This window comes from Rousettus aegyptiacus, unplaced genomic scaffold (genome assembly GCF_014176215.1).
Source record: "Rousettus aegyptiacus isolate mRouAeg1 unplaced genomic scaffold, mRouAeg1.p scaffold_m13_p_2, whole genome shotgun sequence".
Taxonomy (NCBI): Eukaryota; Metazoa; Chordata; class Mammalia; order Chiroptera; family Pteropodidae; genus Rousettus; species Rousettus aegyptiacus.
Window position 1 is genome coordinate 26,781,142 of NW_023416295.1, and position 24,645 is coordinate 26,805,786.

General features: G+C 39.2%; 1 protein-coding gene across 7 annotated transcripts; it reads right to left on the reverse strand.

Moving 5' to 3' along the window:
• CASP8 (caspase 8) lies at positions 1 to 24,300 on the reverse strand. 7 transcript variants are annotated; one of them, XM_016131082.2, is made up of 9 exons: positions 21,269 to 21,524; positions 19,035 to 19,115; positions 11,946 to 12,283; positions 8,530 to 8,635; positions 7,603 to 7,744; positions 6,546 to 6,664; positions 4,788 to 4,929; positions 2,306 to 2,807; positions 1 to 1,097 (listed from the first exon to the last, which is right to left on the reverse strand). In XM_016131082.2, exons 3-9 carry the CDS (start codon positions 12,248 to 12,250, stop codon positions 962 to 964), a joined length of 1,452 nt encoding a protein of 483 aa, XP_015986568.1. In that variant the 5' UTR covers positions 12,251 to 12,283; positions 19,035 to 19,115; positions 21,269 to 21,524; the 3' UTR covers positions 1 to 961. The 7 variants fall into 7 exon arrangements, with proteins under 7 accessions (XP_015986568.1, XP_036093166.1, XP_036093167.1 ...); XM_036237273.1 differs by having other exon boundaries at positions 19,030 to 19,115; XM_036237274.1 differs by lacking the exons at positions 19,035 to 19,115; positions 21,269 to 21,524 and adding an exon at positions 24,192 to 24,300.
• Between the last annotated feature and the right edge of the window lie 345 nt (positions 24,301 to 24,645).

The window sequence follows — 24,645 nt, forward strand, 5'->3', positions numbered from 1 at the left end:
TTTGAATTTTTAAAAGCTTTTATTGTAAGAAAAAAATATTTTCCATTTTGTATTTTAAAGAAATTTGTAAAGGGGTCCTGATCGGGGCACACTGATTATTTGGAACTAGAGGGAGTTGAGAATAGCCAGTACAAGAAAGGCACTGTGACCCTCTTTTATTCTTCCCGAAAATAGGAAATAAACTTCCCATGTGAAAGGTGACCTCCCTGTACCAAGAGGGTAGAAGCCATCCTTATCACTAAAGATAAGGAATTCAGGGCCGAAAAAAGTGATATAAACAAATCTTGTTATTTTTCTTTTACTAATTTACTATTCCAAGCCTAAACTTTTTTGTCTTGTTAATTCTTCACAAATTTATCTTTTTTCTAAAAGGTATAACATCTGCCTGCTTTGGTCATTTCTTTGAGTCTCATATTTCTATGAACTCCTGTATATATGAAAATTAAATTGTTTTTTCTCCTGTTTATATAGCTTATGTCAATTTAATCTGTAGACAAACTAAGGAATGAAGAAGAGTAAAAACTTATAAAGTAGTGTAGAGGATGGCTTGGAAAGAGAGATATTACCTATACAACAAAAGTAAATTCTTAACAATTTAAAGGGAATTAAATGATAATGGATTGAAAGCAGATGAGAGATATGTGAAGAACATTCTGTCATTGCTTTTGAAACTATGATGTTACATTTTTTTAAAACTTACTATACTTTTTTATCTACTATATTTTTAAAAACTTTTTTATCAAATGAAAAATACAATTAAAATCATGGGAACCAAAACAATCTAATTTGTATGCAAATTAAGGCCGAAGTGTCTAGCTTTGCAATAATAGCTATATTCCCATTCTCTTCCCTTCCTGCCATCCAAAAAAACGGAGGTGGAGCGGGGTGGGGGCGGGGGTAGGGGGTGGGGGAGGGAATAGCAGCATTTTACTAATAATTAAATTAAGCATAGTGTTATACATCAATTCAGAGGGAAAAAAAGTTTTTTTCTCAGGGTAAAAGTAGGCTGTGGCATCTGCTTGCCCATTTTTTTCTTGTCATCCTTTCTGCTCACTTCAAAGTTCACCTCAGTGAGGATGGTAAGAATATCTTCACCCCTGAAAAACATAACATAACAATGTAACCAGCTGTGAAGGAAAAATGACTGGTAAACCCTTTCATCTGCTGAGCTTAGGATAGTTATTTCTCTCAAAACATCAGGCATTTGAAATAATAAGTTGCTAAACCAAGACCTACCATAGATTTCCTGGTAAAGGAGTTGTCTCAGGGCTTAATATCTTTGATTTACTCGGGACATCAGAAACCAGTGTTAACATCAGATTTGGTTTCTTTACTTCCCAACCTGCTGTACCTCGCTCTGCTCCAAGTACTATGTCACTTGCCTCCATAATCACCTCAGGGACCCCCTAGCACTCTCTACCTGAAATTGACATTGGTCTTTGGCATCATCTATGCTGCAATCAAACTTTCGGCAAGTGGAAATTAGGTATCTCCTGCAACCACTTCGCACCTTTCTCACCAACCTCTCTAATCAGTTTAAGTGGGCAACCTGTTCATTCACCTCTGCAGATAGCCCCCACAGCCTTCCAGGATTCATGGTCTAAATTACAAAATGAAAACATAGTGCTGATGTTATGGTTCACTCCTTTATCTGCCATGGAAAATTCTCATTCTTCATACACTTAAAACATAATGAGATACAGAGCTAGAAGAAACCTACAGAAGATTCCTTGCTATTCCTTGCTGTCAGTTGTGTGTGCATTTGGGTGAACTGTGACATGCGAAACCATCATTTAAATAAAGGAAACATAGAATATTTAAATGAGGGAAGAATGTTTTCTACATTTTGTAGAAATCAAAATTTGGCTTCAAATCAGGCCGAATTAGTAAAACTATAAAGGGTTTTTACTCTCTGTTACTTATTTCTCAAAATACACCAAGCAGTTTTGAGGTTGTTTGGCTATTATAGAACATTTGACAGAGTCGAAGAATGTTAAACATTGGAATGGGTTACTGCCTTTTTAGAAGACTTTTTAGAAGTTTTCTAGTGGAGTTGGTACAGTCATGTTTCTGCTTAAATGCAGAGCTGGACTATATGATTTTACTATTCCTTCTAACATAGGATACCCTGATTATCTTTGAGGTGCCAAAAAGGAAGCTCTTCAGTATCTCAATTCTATCTCTGAGCTAAAGATGTTAACACTTGCTCTCTATCCCACTTTGCAACTGACCTGGGAAGTACAGCTGTGTGATCCACAGCTGGACATTTATTGATGAATAAGCGGGCTGGGTAGGCAAAACTTACCTAGGACATTTTTCTCTCAGGCTCTGACAGAGCGACTGAATATACCAGGTCCCCTCCAGGGGGTTTCGGTAGGAAACACAGTTGTTCACAGTGGCCATTCCTAGCAGAAAGTCAGCCTCATCAGGGATATATTTCTTTTGAAATGATGAATCCATTTCTAAATAGCTTTCGCACTCTTCTGAATCAGTCTCAACAGCTATACCTCTCTGGTAGTTATCCCCTTGACAAGCCTGAATAAAAAAGATTTTGGGTTTGCCTACAAGGGAAGGGCAATTCGAACCGGTGAAGTAAGAGGTCAGCTCATAGATGGGGACTTCCTGCCCATCACAGCCATAAATGATGCCCTTGTCTCCATGGGAGAGGATGCAGCAGATGAAGCAGTCCATGTTTTTGTGGTCTATGCTTTGATAGGTTTTCAGATGATCACAGATTTCCTTTGCTGTGCAGTTTTTGAAAGGATTTATCTTAAAATGAAGTTCTTTAAAGGTTTCACTCAAAGCCTCTGAAAAGTGAAATAAAAAAGCCATATTACACCACAGTAATTCCCAGACCATAGCCCAGAGCTAAAGAGAACATTGATCGAATAAGAATTTGAACCAGACCTTAAAAACAAGATCTTCAACACTGCTGACTTGATTCCATAGATTTTTAATATTTACTACTAAAAACATTTCCCAGTCTTAAGGTAAATTTTTTTAAAAAGGAGAGTACTACTGTTGGCCTGTTGTCTTATCTCAACCAGTCTACAAGATGGGTAAGCTATTATTTAGGCTTACTACCAAACCAATCTAAAAAATTGTATTACTTACATAATCAGAAAAGAAAAATCAAAAAATTTTTCACATAAAAGATCCATAGCTATTTTATCCTGAACCCTCTCAAAATTGTCAAAATACAACACGATTTTTAGGTCAAGTAATGTTTCACAGGTCAAATAAAATTAAAAGACCTATTACAAAAAAAATTATCCTCTCTCTATGCCTATCTATTACCCAGTAATGTTCCATGAAGCCAACCACTTTCAACTTTTAACTACTTTCTTTTTTAGTATTAGCCTCCATTTTGTAATAAATTTGGGTGCATCACTATTTATTCACTGATAAATTTTAGACTTTCGTATTGAGTTCCTATTATGTGATGAGACGTTGGTGCTCTTACACAATTATTTACAACTTTTAGTTGAGCCAACAGTAATGTTTGTATTATTACTACTATGTAAACGCAATATTTTTAAATTATACTTTCTTATTTAACTTTTTGTCTTTCCTGGCATTAGTAATTGCATTATTTTTATTGCTTTGTTTTCTATATGCTTAACATATTTTTCCCCAAAACACTCTCACAGATCTAGTCAAAGTCTTTCGACATTTTCTGGCTGCCTGTCTGATTTCTTTTTTAAAAAACAAAAAAATGCATATACTTAAGGCACACAACATAATGATATACATAGTGAAACGATTATTAGTTTGACTCCAGGTATACTCCTACGTATTCCAGTGTTTACCACAGTATCATTAACTACAGTCATCATGATGTATATTAGATCTCTAGACTTATTCATTCAACTGTAACTTTGTACCCTTTGACCAAAAGTCCAGAAAGACAATCAAATATATAGATTTTAATAGTAAATGTATGGAAATCATAGGTCTAAAACCTTTTCTTCAGGACCAAAACAGATTATGATGAATGATGTAGTCAATGGATTTAAGCTCTGTGGCTTTTTTAAATTGTAGAATAGATTTGCTTGAATAAACAAATCAGCCTACCTTAATTTTCTAAACTTTATTCAATTTAAAAAATAAGTCATTATGTCGTGTTGTTATGTTATGTTTTATGACCTGAAAAAACCATTTTAAAAATTATTTGATCAAATCAAAATTCTTGATATCACAATAGGTTGGGTTGGATTATTTCTATTACTATTTTTAGTCATAGCCATTTCTTAGTCCTCATGCAAATTATTTTTTTCATTTAACTTGTAAGTTCTCAATGTTAGCTGAAATAGGCTGAACAAAAGAATTTGTCTAGTTTAACATTTGAAAGTGCTTTTTCTATGGAGGACTCAACACTTTCTGCTGCACTCTTTCGTAAATGCAAGTTCTATAAGTGGTCTTGGTACCAAGGCAATGTTTTCACACATTTGAATATCTAATACATTCTACAGAAGCACTATTCATTTAGTTGCATTAAAAAGCAAAGCTTATTGCTGCTTTTCAATATAAGCCTTTTAGTAAGATTTGATATTTTATCTTTACATATACATTGCTTTGATTTTAAAAATTAAATTATAAAATAAAAACAGAACTGACAAATAAATTATAAAATGAAAGCAGAACTGACAAATATATTCCACAGGGAAATATGGTTAGATCCATTTTTAAAAAAACACGTAGCCTTGTTGGTACACCTTTTGCTCTCCTTTTCTGATAAAAACAAAAGCATTAGAAATATTTCACTCCTCTTTGTGTTTCTACTGCACCTTCATCCAAGTCTGTTCCATTTCTATCCTTCATGCTGTGAAGTTTGGGCACAGCCTTCCGTGCTTCGCTAAAATCATAATTGTTAAATATCAAACAGTACCCGCGAGGCTTGCTTTTCATTCGGTAAACTTTGTCCGATGTCTGAAAAACAAAAATCCAACACAGAAGCTGCCTCTGTGGGTCAAACACTTGATATGCGAACACACAACTCCCCCAGTAAGAGGTTAGGCTGTCCCCTAAGCCAGACGGGACCACAAGTGCACATTCCATGGCCCCAATCCAACTTGACATTATTTCTGCATTTCCCTCACTCAGAATACCCAGACTTCTGCCCCACAGTTAGTGTGCAAAGTCAATGTCCCCATACTTGGGCCTCCTGAGCACTGTGCACTTATATTAATATTGTTATCATAATATAATATCATTATTTGTTCTCATTTCTGCTGAAGGTGGATGATATGTGTCAGAAACTAGAATTTATTAAGTTGGAAGAGCTCAATCAGGAGCTGCCGAATGAACGAATGTCTTAATGCTGTCTTTGGGCTGCCCTTCCGTGACTTCGTAATTCCCTTGGCTAGCTAGCTACTCAACTCACCCATGCTTCTGGGCCAGCTGAAGTCCTGCCCTTCACACGAGGCACAGTGTGGGCCTGGGATTTTTAAAGCTGATCACTTAATCTGACTCTCAGGGCAGCAGCGACTGGAGGCAGGAGACGTGCTGGTCAGACAGGTCCTGGCTATGCTGCAGATTACAGCATCTAGACTCTAGTACCTGTTCTTTGAGGACAACGCTGCTAGGGAGCTTTACTCATTGCAAAGCACCACAGGACTTTGGTTAATCCTTGATTTTCAGACTGAGAGAGATCTGGTAATTTGCTCAGGAGCCCACCAGTAAATTGTTTCTAGCTTAATTTCAAGACTCCCGCTGTATTCAATGTGTTCTGAATTGCCTCTGCTTCCTGCCACTGAGAGGAGTGAATGAGCTAATGAGTCAGAATGTGTGTGTTTGGTGAATTGTTGAAGGTTACATAAACAGAAGTGATTATATCCAGAAAGGCAATTCTTATACTGGCTCATTGAGACAAGAACACAGAGATGGCTAGGTCATGTTTGCCGCTTATATCTAATCGCAAAGGAGAAACAGTTTTGAAATGTCAAGCTAAAAGAAAAGGCTTTGCTTTTTCTAGTCCTGCTAGATTCTTCCTCTAAAGCCCCCTCTCATTTAGACTGATGCAGTTGCTGAAAGGGTTAAGTTAGGAGCCTTCCCATCCCTCTGCCCTTCGACTATTCCAAAGTCTTTGTCTTTGGTTTTAAAATAAAAATTGAACATGTCAGAAACCCACAAGATCACTTTTTTTTTTTAGGCAAGGCAACCCTTGGTTGACCTCACAGATTGCAAGGACTTTGTCAGTTTACAATCCTTATTCTTTATTTTTTACAACTATTGCACTTGGTCTTCCTAGGCGGTCTTCCACTAAAGTACTAACCAGGCCTGACCCTGCTTAACTTTCAAGATCAAACAGGATCGGGGTGGCATGGCCATAGACAAGATCATATTTTAAAAAAATTAAAAAGTCACACTTTAAACTTTAAGCATATCCTTTTGTGAATTTTTGCTAAGTTTCTGACCCTTATTAGTTTATCTGGAAACTAAAGAAGCTTAAAGAATACAGTAACCAGATTCTACAACCCAAAGAGAAGAAGGAATGAGAGGTTTCCTTGTACCTGTTGTGACTCAGTGTCCTCTGACTCACTGACCTGTTCTTGTGATTCACAGTTCTGTTCTCCTGGTGAGTCCGACATTGACAGCATCTCACATGACAACTCCTCTGCATACGGTTGAGACACATCTGGAATGAGACATGGCTGGGAAGATACTTTGGTGGAAAAAAAAAAAAATCATGTAGCACCCAGGACAACATGAAATCCCTTTTAAAATAAAAATTCACAGACTGCCTTGAACATAATATTCTTGCAGTCTACAGAATGAGTAAAAATCTTATTACTGACTAACTGCATCTATTTCAAACTTGCCAGCTTGGGGCCACATGGTCTACATCTTTTGACAACTATCTTTACATCTTTAGAGATGGTGACCGCAAGTAGCCATTGAACCTTCATCTTGATATTAGGCAGCAGGTGGACATGCTAGGAGGTTGTGGAAAGGAAGCAATGAGGATATCAAAGAGTAGGTTAACTAAATAAATCTTAAAAACATTTCTCCAAGGATTACAGTTTGAAAATTCAACTGCATTTCTTTCAAGGTGTTAAAATAAAAAACAAATGGAGACTAACTTGAAAACACCTGGAGCAGACAAAACCAGTTGAATCATATAAGCAAAGCTTAATTTAGCTTGTTTTGCAAAACTAACTTGACTTTGGTCATTTTTTGCTTATGCCTCTGAAAATCATGAGCAAAACTTGAACTTTTTTCCAAGGTTGATGATATGAGGTAACTACTGATCAATCCCTTATCATTTAAGAAAATCCTCACATTATAACCAATAACTGTGAAGAGTAAACAGTTACTGCTTTCTCACTGTATAAGCTGCTTGATAACAACCGACCCCTGAGCCTCCTTCCACACGTGGTTTGAATGCCCCCAGTTCGCAAACTGTATTTTTTGGTGCGTGCACAATAAATTTTTATTAATTACTACAATGATTCATTGGTTTTACTTCCGCTATTTAGGAACCTTTGACAAAGGTTCATTGGAGAATTAAAACAGAAACACTTTCGATTAGAAAAACTGTGACATAGATTTGTCAATTGAAGAATACATTTTGCTGATTCATAGCCATCAGATTGTTTATACCTCTGCTTAATTCTTCTTCATAAGCACTGATTTTCTTCAGCAGGCTCTTATTGACTTGGTCGCAGATTCTTTTCAGGATGTCCAAATTTCTTTCCCCAAGTATAACCCTCTTCTCCATCTCTATGAAAATATCAAGCAAGGTCTAGAGGGAGGAGAAATCAAGCAGGAAGATGGAACTGGGCCATACTGACTTTTAGATTAGATTTTTTTTTTTTCACTTCCACTTTCTGCAAACCAAGGGCCCATACTAGCTTCCCAAGCAGACCCTCAAAGAGGACAAGCTGGTCTTACAGAGCCAATAGACTACGAGGGTGACAATTCTGTGTTTTCTGACATGGAAAGACAGAAGTGAAAAGACAGACAAGAAGTCTTAACAGACGTCACCCAGTCCCCAAGTCCCAGGTTCTGTGCTGAAACACCTGTGGATACCTTTATATGAGGACCGGAAACAGCTCAAGGTACACAGCTAAGACTAGCAGCCTAGTCCCCACGGACTGCCTAACAATCAGTATTGCCTCTGGCAGCATATCCACACACATGGACACACACATAAAACACCTCACTACACACACACGCAGTTCCAGGTCCCGCTTGTTTCAGAGACTGCAGAAGTGTGGGAAACATCGGAGGCCCACCAGTCTTTCCTGGCTCTGCAGGGCCCCACATGGGGCTGAGCCCCGACCAGCAGCCTTCTTCTCTCCTGGCATTCCCTAGTCCTCATAATCAACATAAGCGAGACTTCACAGTATACAAAGGAAGCATGTCTAAAACACTCATGCCTGACAGCTTTCTTCTTCTCCCCGGATTAAAAAAAAAAAAAAAAAAATTCAGCTTGCTTTTACCAGAGTAGCTCTTTCTTCAGTCTCAGAAATGCCCACTGGCTGACTCTTGCTCAGGACTAACTCTTGGAATGACAACAGTTCTTACCATGTCATCATCCAGTTTACATTTGGCAATTTCCTTGTTCAAAAGAAACTTAAAGGCCTTCAATTCCTGCTTGTTTACATCTTCAGAAATCTGAAAAAGCATGACCCTGGGGAGGGAAACAGAGACACCTGAGAAATGTTTTCTTAAATAATTTCCCATTTGATATTTGAAATCACAGCAGACTTGAGTCCAATGGAGTCTCTTTAAAATAAAGCCAGCTAATGACACGATTTATGAGTTGAGTCCTTGGAAAGAGGCTGATGTAGTGACACAGAAGAATACTGACTCAGACCCAACTACTCCCCTTTAAAATAATTTGAAGTTCTACTAACTTTGTCTTCCAGTTAATTTCAATTAAATAGATGGTGGTTTTTCTTTATCTTCACTATAAAATCAAAATCTTGTTGTAATAAAAAGTTTTGATTTTGGAAATCATGCTTTTCAAAATGCAAATCAGATCGTCACTTTCTTAATTAAAACTTATCAGTGTCTTCCTGGCTATTACCTTCAGTTGGAAGGCCAAATACTTGGTTCTGTAATACAGACCTTGGTGAACTGAGCCGAGCCTGCCTCACCTCCAGCCACTCCTCACCACCCTACCTCCATCTCTTCTCTAAACATACCCAGCTTCCCTGCCCCTCACCCCTTTGTGCTGTGCCCCTCCCACCCCCATTCCCTGGTCTATATCTTGAGACAACAGCTCAAGCACTGCCACTGCCTGGGCATCCTCGGGGCTGCATTCACTCTGCTGCACTTTGGAATCACCCAAAGCTTTGTATTACCATAAGGATAAAATTGTCTGTTTACAAAGCTGTCCAAGTGCCCTGACAGCAGAGTCCATAGCTTTTGTGTTTCCATACGCCCAGAGGGTTGTGAGATACAGTGTGTAAACATAGAGGACTCAGATTACTGGTGTCAGAATCTTGGTTCCACCATCTATAAACCGTGTGCATTCAGATATGTTTTTTTTAGCACATTTTTTCCCCTTCATTTTAAGGACTGAAGGTAATACTATATACTTTGAGACATGTTAAGGATTACATGAATAAGTTTATCTGAAGTGCTTAAACCCATCCTTGGCAACAACTAAGTGCTCACTACACAATAGGCATTAGTACTTCCTAATCTATTTAGGCTCAGGATATGCTTGTTAAACGAACAAAGGAATGTTTTAAAAGTCAGGAAACCTTTCACTGTTATTATGTAACAGAAGATAACTTCAGGACAAAATCATGTTAACTTCAAAATTAAATTTGAAAATTTTAATTCTGCAATAGAAAAAAAAAAAGAATAGCGTAAACACAGAAGTTACTCAGTATTATCATCTGCTTCATCCTTCTCATGGAATCTCCCCCGTAGAAGTATTTCTCTAAAACTTTTGTACTTCGGCCAAGATTGGGTCCAATCAAAAGCTACTGCCCCTTTTAGTTTTATAACACGGTATTTCACCCTTTCACTTTCCTCATTACTGAAACCTACCGGCTTTCTTGTACCATCATTGTCTAGAAATTAACCTGGATAGTTTATAAGACGCTCATTTTATACGGAGCAATTATAATTTGAAAATTAAAATGTCTGGTGTTTTCTTACAAAAAGAAAGTGGTCATACTGGCAATTTTTTTTTTTTCTCAGCTAATGATCAACAAGCAGTAGATTGTATTTGTGCTGAGGCTTTTATTCCCAAGTCACACGTTGAAGATTTTAACAGTCAAATCCCGCCCTCCTTAAGCACTCTTGGACCTCCAGCAGAGAGGGACAGGTCATTGCCTGGCTTTGGCAGTTTGTCTTAGTCTAACTCACATGACAGAAAGAGTGCAATGTCCAGAAGACCAAGATGGTGGGCACAAGATGAGACCTTCCGGCCTTCCTAGTTCTGGGACTACTGTTTTTTAGGATGAATTGGTGCCTTAATTTAAAAATTTCTTAAAAGAACTTCAATAAGAATCCTACTAAACAAAGTTACTCAGTATTGAATAGTGTCTTCCTTCCCTCTCTTCCCCAATTCATGTTCACCCAGAATGTGTCACTGTGATTTTGTTTAGTGAAAGCGTCTCAGCTGTTGTAATCTTGTTACGATGAGGTCATACTAGATTGGAGTGGGCCCTAATCCAATGACTGGAGTCCTTATAAAAAGGAAATTCAGACGAACTGACAGAGGAGAATGGAGGCAGAGATTGAATTTATACATCTACAAAACAAGGAACACGAAGGATTACCTGTAATCCTAGAAGCTAGAAGAGGAGCATGACACAGATTCTCCATGGAGCCTCCAGCAAGGGACCAACCCTGCTGACACCTTGCTTTCAGACTTTTAGCCTTCACTACTATAAAAGAATAAATTTCTCTACTTTGTTAAACCACCCAGTTTGTGGTACTTTGTTACAACAACCCCAGGACACAAAAACACCTTGAATATCTCTTTTGTAGTTTAAAATAAAAATGGTCAAGCCTCAAGTAGAGCATATGACAAGGAATACGCCAGAATCTCAGGTGTCTGAGAGCAGTAAGATCAGGGCATTAATAGCTCGGTCTAGTAGAGGACAGTGGCTTCCACTCCTGGCTATGAGGGCTTAAAGTCGCACATGCCACAATTACTCGCAAGCAAGCCGAGACAGTGAAATAGGCTACGGCCAAGGCTTGAGTAGAAGACTTCTGAAAGAAACGCTGAAAATAACTTTAAGGAGTGTCTGAGGACAGGGGATGTTGAAAGAGAGAAGTTGGTAATGTGTTTCTATTTTTAAAGTCTTAAGAATCACGAAGACGTAACTGAATGTGACTTATTATCACCCCATTCTCGCACAGGTGGAGAGGAAAGAGCTACAGGCCTTTGGCAGGACTAACACCCAAGTCACCGCCGCTCTAGGGGCAGATGTCCTCCCAGAGGCTAAGCATTCTCTGTGGGGTCCGGCCTGGCCAGTGCAGTACGACTGGCAGCATGCACCTCATTAGAGAACTGTATAATGCAAGTGTGGATAAAAGCCTAAAACTTCATTGAGAATTTCCACAATTAGCCACAAAGCAAGTGGGAAAAAGGTTTCAGGGTGGGAAGTAGTGATACTTTATCAGATAATAGACAAAGTAATCGCACAATGTGGGAATCAGCAAAGCAGAGACACCAAGATAATAGACATATAACAGAAAGAGAGAGAGAGTTAGAACATTTAGAAAGTCTGTTTTAATGTTGGCATACTTATAGGTAATGGTTCATTTTGAAAAAATTTTATTTGATGGTTTTAGCATTTTTTTTTATGAATTATATATATGGTCTCTCGACTTCTTAATCTGGCCCTGGTGGGACATCTTTCCAGAACCTAAAGAGTCACACTACATAGACAACCTGCAATCATCCCTGCCCACAAAGATGTGCCCACTCCCCACGCACCTCCCAGTGCCCACACTACAGAGGTTCTCCCCACCTGTAGGCAGAGATCTTAGCCTTGCCCGGTATCTGAAGCTCCTTTATCATCTCTTCTTCACTGCTGCCTAGGTGGTTGACCAGCAAATCCAGTCTATTAATTCGGAATAGCAGCTCCTTCAAGAAAAAAAAGTCGCTTTCCTCCAACATGCTTTTTTCCTGAAGTATCTGGAATAACATTAAGGCATCCTTGATGGGTTCCTGCTTCTTTTGTGGGATGTGGTCCACGCTCAGGAACTTGAGGGAGGCCAGCTCATCACTGCCAAGATTTTCCCCAATATCATAGAGGCAATTGCTGAAATTCATGCTTGTCTAGTGTTAGTTGAATGTAATTGTAACCTAGGTCAAAATACAATATTATGTTCAGAAGAGGAAGAAGAGTACCATTTACTGGTTTGTTCTTACGTCGAATGTTATTACATCTACTACAATTTATACCAGACATTTTGCTATGGATCCAGAGAAGAAAAACAAACAAACGAACAGGATGCGCTCCTGCTTTCAAGTAGCTTGCTGTTTAGGAAGGTAGATATATAAATTAGCCAGCGGTCATGGTACCCTGCGAACACAGGGAAAGGAGTCCTACCTCAGCCTGAGAGAAGGGCTTCCTGGAAGGAAGACACCTTTGGGGAGGAAGTGGAAAGGACAATTATTGCAGGAAATGATTTATGCAAAAGGTGGAGGCAAGAATGTTCGAGTCAGTTCAGGCAGGCACAAAGAGCTCAATAAGGTAAGCTGGAGGAGTCTGGGAGGGGGAGTGGTGGGGAGAAGAGATGAAGCTGTGGGCCAAGAACCACTGCAAAGGGCCTCAGTTATGGAGCAAAGGGTTCAGGCTTTGTCCTGGAGGTGATGGGGAAGGAGGAAAGGATTGTAAACTTGAGAATGACGTCATCTGAATGGGATGAACATTTAAAGTGTGGAGGACAGACTAGAAGGGTTGGAGGTGGGGAGAAGTGATGGGGTCTGAAACAATGGTGGGGGGCAGGGATATGATGCAGCGTTGCCCCCCAGGCCTTGGGTCTACTACTCATTGCTAGTCAAGAGCTCGAGATGGAAGCGGAACTATGTCAACCTTCAACCCTGTCAACCTTTTCAACTCAGGCTCTAAATTAGGTAATGTGATATTCTCAAACACATGTTTAAGCAAGTTTGAAGAAGAAGAAGAAGAAGAAGAAGAAGAAGAAGAAGAAGAAGAAGAAGAAGAAGAAGAAGAAGAAGAAGAAGAGGAAGAAGAGGAAGAAGAGGAAGAAGAGGAAGAAGAGGAAGAAGAGGAAGAAGAGGAAGAAGAGGAAGAAGAGGAAGAAGAGGAAGAAGAGGAAGAAGAGGAGGAGGAGGAGGAGGAGGAGGAGGAGGAGGAGGAGGAGGAGGAGGAGGAGGAGGAAAAAAAGGAGAGGGTAGCGTTTCAGGAAACCCAGACAACCTTCATGCAAGCAGTCCAGGATCTGGGGTTTCTCTTCTCTTGAGCCTCTTGAGTCACCTTGACCGATTTGTCTCTGCTCTGATAGGCCTGTGTCTGTGATGCAAGAACCCTTGGAGCAGTGTTTGTATCGGATTTTTTTGTAGGAACAAGACGGACCTGGCTCTGTTAGCCAGCTACAGTGTAACCCATCAAAGCCAGGACACTCACTGCAGTTGACCTTCACAGTAGGCGAGTGGAATGCAGTGGTTTAGGTATGAGGCTTTGGGCTCAGATCAAACTTAGATCAGAATCCAGCTGGGATACTGCATCCAGGCCCTGGGCATCTCCTATCCTCTGAGGGTTAGAGTCCTGTAAAACAGGAATCAGAATAACGCCCATCTCCTAAAGTGCTGTGAATATGTAGCCTCTAACTCATTTAGACAACAATGGCCAGCAACAAATGAATGTCGACTAAGTGTTAACCTAAAAGAAGAGAAAAGATCCAGCTGTGCAGCACTGACCAAACTGGGTATACGACCTTGAGCACTTCTCCCATCCTCCAAGTTTTCCCATGGTCTCGCTTGGTAAATGTGAACATTCACTTGGAAGCAGTGGTTTTCAAACTCTGCAAAGTTAAAGAACTCTTCACTGAAGTCTTACTCAGACGTTCCCTTACCTTAAGAGGTGGTCCAGGAAAGTTACCCTTTGAGAACCTTGAACTAGGAAAGTTAACTTCCCATCCAGCTCCATCATGTCCTTGATCCAACACGCTCTCTGCCCTTGGGCACTTTCTTTAACCTCAAATAACCTTAACCTGTTTGGACCTCTTTCCTCCATGAAATAAAGCAGATGGGTTCCTGGCTCTGTAAGCTTCCTGCGTTTGCTAACCTTCTCGGATGAAAACACAAATTCTGACTATTACTCAGAGGTAGCGATAGAGTGAACCAAGTCCCCTGTATTTTCTACATCTGATGTTAAAATAGGAATATTTTTGATTTGTACATTAAAATAAGCTCTAATGTTTTTTAACACTGGCCAAAAACACTCTGAGACTTTTAGAAAAACCTTCTTTTCTCCACCTTGATTATAGAGGCAGTGGTTTTTTTAAACAAAAATTGAAAATACAGTGAATTATAACATGGTCACAGTTATTATTATCATCACACACACACACACACACACACACACACACACAAATACATTTATATAAAAATTAGAATCGAGCTGCATATCCAGGAGTGTATACTTGGTCTTTCCCACCCCCCCCCCACTTAATATTTAGAATGAATGTTTACCTCTACCATTAAATATTCTTCTTTGGCATATTTTTAATGTTTCTTGATTTCTAGCATGTGGATATATCAAAATTTATTTCAGACACTTTTCTATTTCTTTACTGTAAAAATAATATTACATTGAAAGGCTTTTCCATAGATCCTGCATGCATCTCTAATTAATTATTCCCTTCTTAGAAATGGAATCATGGGGAAAAACCTTTTTTCTCCCTTTTAATAACTGTTTTCTCATTTGTCCCCAAAATACTTGTGGGCAGTGCTTGTGGCCGCAGCATTTATTCCGAGATAACTCGCAGATTACAGTTCTAACCTTACCCCCAAAGTTTGCCACGAAATATCTCGCTTTTATTATTATTTTCACATCACTCTAGCATATTGATAGTCTTTGAGGGGGGAAAAATGACATTCTATCTACAGCATTCTGTTTTTAGTAGTGGTATTTCTATTTACAAAATATAGCAATTCTTGATCGCTGAAAATGTCAAATACTAAAAAACATAGCATTCCTACACATGATGTTAAATGAATGCTGGCAGCAAGCTGCACTTTTTCTTTCTAAACGAGAAAAGAGTTTCTCTTTTAAGACATCATTGTTTAGACAGAAAACTGGAGGGACAGTGCCTTAGGAAGATTCACTTTGCACTGGCTTCGCAAAGGCTATGGAGCCTAGAATTTTCACTGCAAACAAACATTGATTTCCATGAAAATACTTTTATTTAGGAACTATATCTTAAATAAGTGGCCAGCACTTAACAGCATATATTCAAAGTGCAACAAACAAAAACTGCTGGACATACAAAAACTGCTAGACACAAACTAGCAAGCTCACTCCTTAAATCACACAATAGAGACACACATGTACTCAACAGGTATGTTTGTGGAGTCTCATCATAGCATGGTGTGTAACCCTGAACAACTAGAAACATGTGTCTTTTAATAAAGGAACAGCTAAATAAACTAAGGTATAGTCATACTATATAATATCATGCAGCAGTTAAGAAAATATATTCCATCTTCCAAAATGAAAATGAATAAATATCTAAGACATATCATTATGACAGTGAAAAAAGAAAGTTGCAATATAACAAAAAAATCATACACCTAATTTTTTAAAATACTCATAGCAAAACAGTTAGCTGTTCAGTGATTACAGATAAATATATATATATGTAAAAGCAGAAAATAAAAGGTAAAGAGGTCTAGAAAGAGATAATACCAAACTCATAAAGTTACTCCTTCTGGGAAACAGAGGAGAAAATGAAAACTTGGAGGTGAAGGAATGAGGAAAGGGAATTTACCTTTTCCTGTAATGTGTTAAGGAAAATGTGTGCAGACATAGCCGCGTAAATGAAATTAATGTTAAAATACTAGCTCTGGTCTGTCCTTAAGGGAGTGCAACAAAGTGAGTGGAGGAGCAGGAAATGAGGCTCTTGGGGAAGCTGAAGGCAGATAATGTCAGGCAAGGAGACCAGGTTCCAGAAGCGTGTGTGTTCTTGAAAGAACATGTATGTTCTTAAAAGAAAATATTGCAAACCTTAAACTTTAAAAATAATGTAAGAGAACTCAAAGGACTTATTTTTCCCTCAAATAGCAGGAAACTTTCATACATCTCAGAGACTAAAAAATTTAGTAGACTAAATATAAGAAGCCTACAAAGACCTGCAGGGCACAATTGACAACTTCTATCAAACAAACATATCCTCTCAGTAGAAAATACACATTCTTTCAAATACATACAAAATATCCACAAAAGTCATCCACAAAGAAAATCTTAATAGAGTTCCAAAAAGTAGAAATAATACAGTTGATGATTAGAAGTTAACAGTGAAATTAGAAATTAACATGTTAATTTGAAGTTAATTTTTTAAATGGCCAAATAGAACATACTACAAAAGGTGCTATCTTCACATAAGTGGGTTTTTTTCTTTAACTCATAGTGTTAGAACAATTGGACAGATTTCTAGAACAAACTGAAACAAATCCTAAAATGCAAAGCTCCATGTACACCTCTGATTATTTTCTTAGAATAATTTCCTAGAAGTAGTATTAGAGTCAAAGGAATAAACCTTTTAAGGCTTTTTGTTCGATAGTCTTTTTTTGACAAGTATATATTTTTTAAAAATACAATCCAAAGCCAGGAAGATATGAGTTTAGATAAAACATAACTGGCTCTTGCTTCCTGTCCTCTGTAGCCAGTTCACCTTACTCATTTCATTATTTTTGCAATAACGTGACAATGCTTCCTAACTGATTTTTGCATCATCTCAAAATGGCTGCTTAGTAGGAAAAATGCTGGCGAGGCCTCTTTTATCATCCAAGTTTTCCAGGACACACTGTATGTTATTCATTCTGTTTGTTTGTTTGTTTGCTTGTTTGTTTGTTTAAGCCACATATCTCTAGTCGTAGTGCCCAGGAAGCCATAACGTGCATGGGATTTTACACCATTAACCACAGGCCGCTTCTAGCACTGGGTTCTAACTACAGATACCCTGGGATAAGTTTACTGGACAAACTCATGAGCTGAAGACTTCATTCAAGTAGTTCAAAAAAAAAAAAAATTCATCGTTGTATTTTTCTGATCCTAAAATAGTAAAAGTAACACTCGTTCCTTAGAGAAAGTGTAGAGAAGTATAAAAAGAAAAATCACTTAGGAACTCACCATTTAAAAGTAGTTCTTTGGTCACATTTGGTGTTTTTTTAACCGCACATTTACATATCTAATTATAATATAAACACACACATATGTAATGTGTGTATATATACACATATAAAATATATACATTTGAGTATTTTGATATATAATGCATATGAGGCAAAGGAGCGGGATGGAGAGAGAAACATTTACAGGTCATTTTCTTTTCCTTTTGATTATATAATATCTGTTAAGTAATAAATTTATATAAATGTATTTGTATTACATAATATATAAGTGTATTTCATATTTTTAGAATATATTTATGCCAGAAAGTGCTTTGATATAAATACCGAGATATATATTATATATTATATACTGAGATATATAAATGTTTATAACATGTAAACATAAAAATACTTTTTTTGTCTCAATTTATTACAAGCTTCTGAAAAAATTGCTATTATCGTCCACACTTCACTATTGGGAAAACTCAGTTTAGAAATAAGCTAGAAAGACACGAATCAGAGTCAGATTCGAGCATCTCACTTGAGGGTTTTACTGACATAACCTTCAAAGATTTTGATTTCATTCTAATTACAGTTGGAAGCCAGTGAAGGAATTTAACTAAGAAAAACTTAAAATATTTAAAGATTAAAATTGTGAAAAATTTAAAAGACAAAAAAAAAAACCCCACAAAAACAGGAATTCTTAACAAATCCACTACATCAGAGAAAAGGTCACAACCTTACAAACCAAGCCAATACATGCTGGAGCCTGGATTTAGATATCCCCATCTCATTCCAGAGTCACAGCTCTACCATTGCCTTATATGCCACAATTTAACTGCAAATCAATTCCATCTAATCACAAACAATCCTTCTATCAACCTTCTAGCAGCATCTTAGCTCCTTCAGTGACATGAATAACTACCCCTAAGCTAGGGAAAATAAATCCAAAACTTGCATTGATCTTTGGAGACAAAAATCTGCATCTCATTCAAAGCTCAACAGTCTTTGAAAGTGGCTCTCAGGCTCACCCCCGAAGCGATAGTGTGAATACTTCCTCCACTTCAGAATGGCCACCCCAAAATGGGGACTCTCTCGGCACATGAACACTGTTCTCTGCAAGGCCCTGAACCCAGCGCTTCTACACAGCCCAGTAAAAGTGTTCAAACCTCAATGAAACTTAGAGCCAACCTCATGATTTTCAAACTGAATGAAATTCATAATTTCACCCCACAAAAACAGTTCCAAATTTTGTCAGTCTATGCTTGCTATTATATTATTCTCTATACTGCTCTGTACCCTTTTAATTTCTCAAAAAAAAATTGAATTATTTGGACTGTGTGTATATGTACATGCATGTGTGTGTGTGTACGTGTTTATGTTAAGTGTTTATTTACATAGGTGGGGGTGTGTGTTGGCGGATGGATATCGGTAGCAGCAAAGTCCGTTGAGATTTAAAATTTGGTTTCTAGTCTTTTACAAGTTTTGCTAGCATAAGGATGAGAGGCCTCTGTATAGATAGCTGTACTGGGAGCATTCTAGAAGAAAACTCAGAATGCATCAACCTAAGCTGGAGGGACTTTAAGATCTAGAATCTGTGGGCCTAGAGGCACTAGAAGGGCTTCTAACAATTTCCCATCTAAGCTCAAACACAAGGCTCATTTCTATGGGCCCAAAACCACCAGATCCCACCCCCAGCAGCCTAGAAAACTCTAGAATCAAAGGCCTTCCTCTCCACAGGCCCAACTAACCTTACCAAAGGCAAATCCTGGGACCCTCACAGCTGTTTCTTCACAGGCCTGGGACCCTCACAGCTGCTTCTTTTCCCACAGCGCATCTAAGGCAATAATAGAAGCCGAATGAAGCATTAAGAGCACAGCTCGTTCTACTTCCTGTTTTCAGCTCTGAGTCATATAGCATGCTCTGAATAGCTCCTCCTTCTCCACTGTGAAAAACTTTGTATGGAACAGAAAATAAACCATTGGGTGGGGAAACTGGTCACCTGACTTTGGCTCTGTCTGTGTGACTTTGGATGGATCATTTTACTTTGGGAGGGTCCTATTACCACATTCCAAAATTAGAAAGTTAGAATGGATGATAACTAAGGATGCTTTCTTGTCATATTTCAGAAATTTACAGATTTTTCTGAGTTTATTAAGACTTTAATGTTTTCATTCGATAAATATTGAGTGAACACTTTTGAGAGATTTTGAGATCTGGAAACTGCAGCTCTCGAGAGGGTCTGCTGACTCTCATGGCTTCCTTATTGACACTCAAATACAAGCATCACCTACATGGGCCCCAAGTCCACCAGCTCTTGCCCTGAGCAGCTTAGAAAACCCTAGAAGCAATCCAGCTGCCTTTACCAAAGAGGTAAATCCCAGCGCCCTCACCATGGTTTGAAAGTGAAAAATAAAACAGTGAACAAAACGCACATTCACCTTTCTGCTATGAGTCGGTTGAAACATTTTCTGATGTAAAAAGTAGAAATATACAAACAAAAAATCAAACACCCCTCTTCTTTGAAACTGCCTTTTTTCCTTCCCACGTGGAATATGAACTTTCAGAGGACAGAGACCCATCTTAGAGCTAAGAAGTTTAAACGTGGTGTCTGAAAGTGCCTCTTCCCTTGTAAAGGGCTAGGTATATGTGCCGTGAGAACATCGATGTCCTTTGCTGCCACCTGATTCTGCTCATAAAGTCTGAGTGACAGCAACAGAATAAAATCCTGTTAGCGACTAAGTCCTAGCCCAGAAGGTGTCCCGTGACTCTCGATGCCTCTTGAGCATCCACTGTAGTATTTGTCCCACTGTTTTGTGACTAGTTCCTGTCCTGGGCTGTAAGCTTCACAAGGGCAGAGGCCACATAATTCTATGTTCATGTTCCCAGGACCTGCCACGGGACTACTAATATCTAGAACATTTGAAAGTTTCCTGCAAATCAGCAAGAAAAAGAAATCCTATAGAAGGACAACGGTTACAGACATGGAGTTCCCTGACAGGGATACTCGAATAGCCGAGGCATATGAAGCAATACTCAAACTCATTGGTAACCTGGGAAATGCAAAATAAAGCAACAAAATACCCACTTTATATCTACCAGATTGGTTCACAAACTGGATCAGTTCAAGGATTGGTGGGGGCAAGTCCTTGTATAGTCCTTATATAGGATCGTGGAGACTGTCCATTAATGTAGTAGTTGGAAAGTGGAACCAGGTAAAATACATAGAACTTAAAGTACAAAGTGCTTACTTTTTAAAAAAAAAAAAAAAAGAAAAGAAACAAAACGAGCAAAATACAAGTAATACTAATAAATATGTAAAAATAATTGCTGACACTTACTGGGCTAGTAGTAACTGTTGTAAGTGCTTAACCTTGGCATTTCCTTAAATCTCCGCAACCACCTCAGGAGGTGGTAATAACCCCCAGGGACACAAAGTGATACTTGCTTGCTCCAGGTCACACAGTTTAAAAACGATGTATACACACACAACAGTTTTGTAAAGATACAGATCAATTCAGGGATGCTATCAAGAGATTTAAAGAATTGTCTTTTGGAAACCATGAAGGAGAGTAGAAAGTGGGTGGGTTGATCAAAGAAAGGACCTAGGGCAGGGCAGGGGGAGAAGGAGGTGTGGGCCTTGGAGATCAAGGACCACGGGGCATCAGGCTCTGACAAGGATTCACTCAGCCCTCTGCTCTAGGGCCAAATGGAAAAGAAAACAAACATAAGTAGGTAAATAAAGTCTTATGGAATCTCCAAACTGATTCAGCAGGAGAGAGACACTGTATCTATATTTGAGGCTGCCGGGAGGTTCGAGGAGACTCAGAAATACAGCAGACCAACCAGAGATTTCTAGAGTTAAGGAGCAAGGCCAGTGGTGGTCGTTCAGAGAGAAACCGCACTAGATAAACTGGCAGGTCCGAGCTGTCCCGCAAGCTAGTCCGGGAAATGCAGTATCCAGAAGCCACCTCTGCACCAGGCACTCACCTGCTCCACCCTGTCCCGCAACATCGCAGTCACCAAGTCCCCCGATGCCAAAACCCCTAAACTGCTTGATTTCACACGCTCACACTCCGAAGGCTCATCCTCACAACCAGAGAAAAATTCCTTAAAACAGAGTGGGGAGGAAGGGGCAGGGACGGAAACCCTCCAGGAAGTTTTCTTTCACTTTCTATCGTTCCACCAGGCAGAAGAGCCTCCTCCAAGGGACTCACTTCCTGTTCCTCTATTCTCCACGTTCGGAATTTACTAGCAAATTCAGCAAGACTTTTAAAAAAAAAAAAAATCACAAGAGACAAAAGAATTGTGAAAACATTGCCTTGCAGCAGAAGGGAGGAATCTGGTGTTCAGCAAGAGATTAAGAAAATTCCTCAGCAGAAAGAACTAGAGAATAAACTCGTTCTTAAAACGGGAGAACAGAGGACTCACTCTAAAATGAAAAGTCTCTTATTTAAAGGAACAGATGCCCAGTTCAGAAACTGGGCATCTGTTTGTCCACACGCAAACTAAAAATCAGGAAACCAGATGTGCTTTATTGGAAAGTATTGATGCTGGCTACATTTAGTATTAATAACCCTGTAATTTTTTAAAGACAGGCTTCAGACTGCCTGTGGCAAGTAAAATGCCATTCTCCCTTGAAAAGGGTCTGAAGAATTATCCCTCTGTGCAGTGGCCCAAATCTCAGCACTGAAGCCTTTAACAGAAATATGGGGAGATCCTGCACAAAAAAGGCGGAGGCGGGTCTGGCTCAGCCCTGAGTAAGGGTAACGAGGACGCCGCCCCGCTGTCCCCCAGGACCCTGGGCCCTAGGTACCCCCGCCCCAGCCTTTCTTCATCTTCCATCTCCTCCGCACCCTCTTCCTCTGTTTCCTGTTTCAGTTTTGTAAAGCGTTTTCTGCCCTTTTGTTTTCACATTGTATACATTTTATAACCAAAACACTGACAATAATACAGTGCCTAGATGTTGTACCTTTACACAAATTAGCTCTAATTCTCACAGCACTGCAAGAGCTTGTTCTCCCCTGTAATGGGTGAGAAAACAGGCTCAAACGGATCCATAAATTCAAACTCAGTTCTGTTGGGCCAGACACAGGATATTTCCACTATAACACCTTAGTTCCCTTTCTAAGTCAGGATTTGCAATAAACCATGAGGCTGTAAGAGCAATAAATTTAAACTGAGACAGGGCGACCTATGCATAAAGGTCAGCAGGTCTTTGGGTTCCTGGTCACCAAGAAAAAGGAGGTAGCCTAATGGTACCAGCCAACATTTATCAAATGTGTTATGCGTGTCAGACACAGTCATCAAAATTGGTTCATTACACCTTCTGAGGAATTCTCAGAAGTGGATGCTACTTTTGCTCCCATTTTATGGATGATGAAACTATGGCTTGTAGAGATTGAAAGACTTGGCCAAGTGAGCTAATAAATGACAGAATGAGGTCTGTTTTTCTCTAAGACCCTGAGTGATTATTCACCATGTAAACATTAATTCAACATCCATGGTTCTCAACTTGACTGATCTGAGAATTAACTGGGGAGGTTTGAAAAAGTCAGACTTCAGGCCCCAGTTTTAGAATTTCTACCTGAGCAGAATTCTGGGAGATAAAACAGATTGAGCACTTAGAATAGCACCAGAGCCTTTGACAGTTCTCAGTAAATATTCACCATCATTGTTACTTAAGCTCACAACGTCTGTAAGATGGCTATGAATTATTAGACATAGTGTACAGATGAGGAAACTAAGTTCAGTGTCAATTGGTTGACAAGTGGCAGGTCCAGCAAATGAACCCAGGATTATCTAACTCAAGAGTTTATGCTCCTCCCCCAATCTGCACCGAGCCCCAGCCTGGCAAAAATAGATGAGCCACTGGAAGTTGTGAAAATTAATAAACATAAAATACATCTAAAACAGAGTTGGGAGGCTAGAAGAGAGAAATCTCAGGGATGTGCCACTCACCACACAACAGGAAGAGATGCACCTTGCATCTCAAACAGGAAGTGACAATACATTACTACCTCAGAAAAAGGAAGAAAAGATTCCTCCTTGCCCAGTAACAGTGTAGCCAATGGGAGACTGCCATAATTCAGCCAATGTAAAGTCACTATACTTTTTCTAACTTTCAGTTTCCTTAGAAGGTCTTGGTTATACTAGCCCCTCCCATAAAGAGTGTTGCTCTCCTTTGTTCACTGGACTTTCACACAGTACATCATCTGACCACATGTCCTCAATTTCAATTCTTTGTTTTTCCTGAATAAAATCATTTTTCTGGAGAAATATCTGGCTATTTGTCAAAGATCAACAGAGACACCCAGCAGGCTGTGCTGTGGATGGGTGTATGTGTGCGTGGGGGAGTGTCTCAGAGTTTCAATTTGTCATTTGTAAGGTATTAATCCCAGGCTCTCCCTGTCTTAGCTCTTTTTAAAAAGGAAGATGAATAATTAACAAGTGTATAGTGAACCTCAGGTTGATAAAATTCCTATTGTGATCTGGAAGGATCATTATTAATGCACTTGCTTTAAACAGTTTTTTTTTTTTTGCCTCCATCTTGAGATATATGTCTATTTATATAGAAATGAATGATATAGGTGGCCTTCAGTCCCAGAGAAGCTGGAAGACCTAGAGGTGTTGCAGTAGCAGCAGGACATAGGGAAGGTGGTCTCTGCCAAGCACAAGGTGAGGACGGCTGTGTTAACTTACCCACCAAGTGGTTTCCGCCCTCCTGAATCTCAACTCCCACCTGAAGGCCTGCTCTGGAGACTCACGTCCACTGAACTGCTAAGCAGATTTGGATCTGTGAGTCTCCGTAAGAAAGCCGAGAAGGACTAAACTGTTCTCAACTCAGTGCAGCACACCCTTCCCACTGATCAGAATTAGAACCACAGGACATTAGTCAAGGATAAATACCGACCGTGAAACAAAAATCTTCTGAATGTGTATGTTCTTTAGTGTTGCTTCTTCATTAAGTCGTACGGGTGGTCTCCTCTGTGGTTCGATCACCCTGCCCCCATCCCTTCATTGACTCTTGCTGCTGGCCTTGCCTCCAGCCTTAGACTCCCTCCAGGAAGTGGTGAGGGAAAGAAAAATAAATTGCATTCCAGTCGATCTATTTCATTCCTTCCTGGGCCTTGCAGGGAGAGACTTAACTAGTTGTCTAAACGTTCTTAACCTCTGAGATTTTAAGTTTTTTGAATTTTGCTTTGGTTGAGATAATTAGACAGTCACAGGCAAATAGAGGAGGTTACAGGCATTGACTTCAACATGTACATTCTGCCACTTGCTGGTTGCCAGTACCTGCCCCCTCTACTCTCTCAACAAGGAAATGCAAACTAGGACCCATATCGCTGATCTAGAAAGGAGGAAAT

What these genes read in the sequence shown, in the direction of transcription:
- CASP8 (XM_036237274.1), bottom strand. Translation starts at nt 12,250, where the DNA reads ATGAATTTCAGCAATTGCCTCTATGATATTGGGGAAAATCTTGGCAGT. An exon ending in GCTAAGATCTCTGCCTACAG is followed by an intron (nt 8,636 to 11,945) that starts GTGGGGAGAACC and finishes TTCCCTCCCCAG; the next exon opens with GGTCATGCTTTTTCAGATTT. An exon ending in TGAAGAAGAATTAAGCAGAG is followed by an intron (nt 6,665 to 7,602) that starts GTATAAACAATC and finishes TTTCCACCAAAG; the next exon opens with TATCTTCCCAGCCATGTCTC.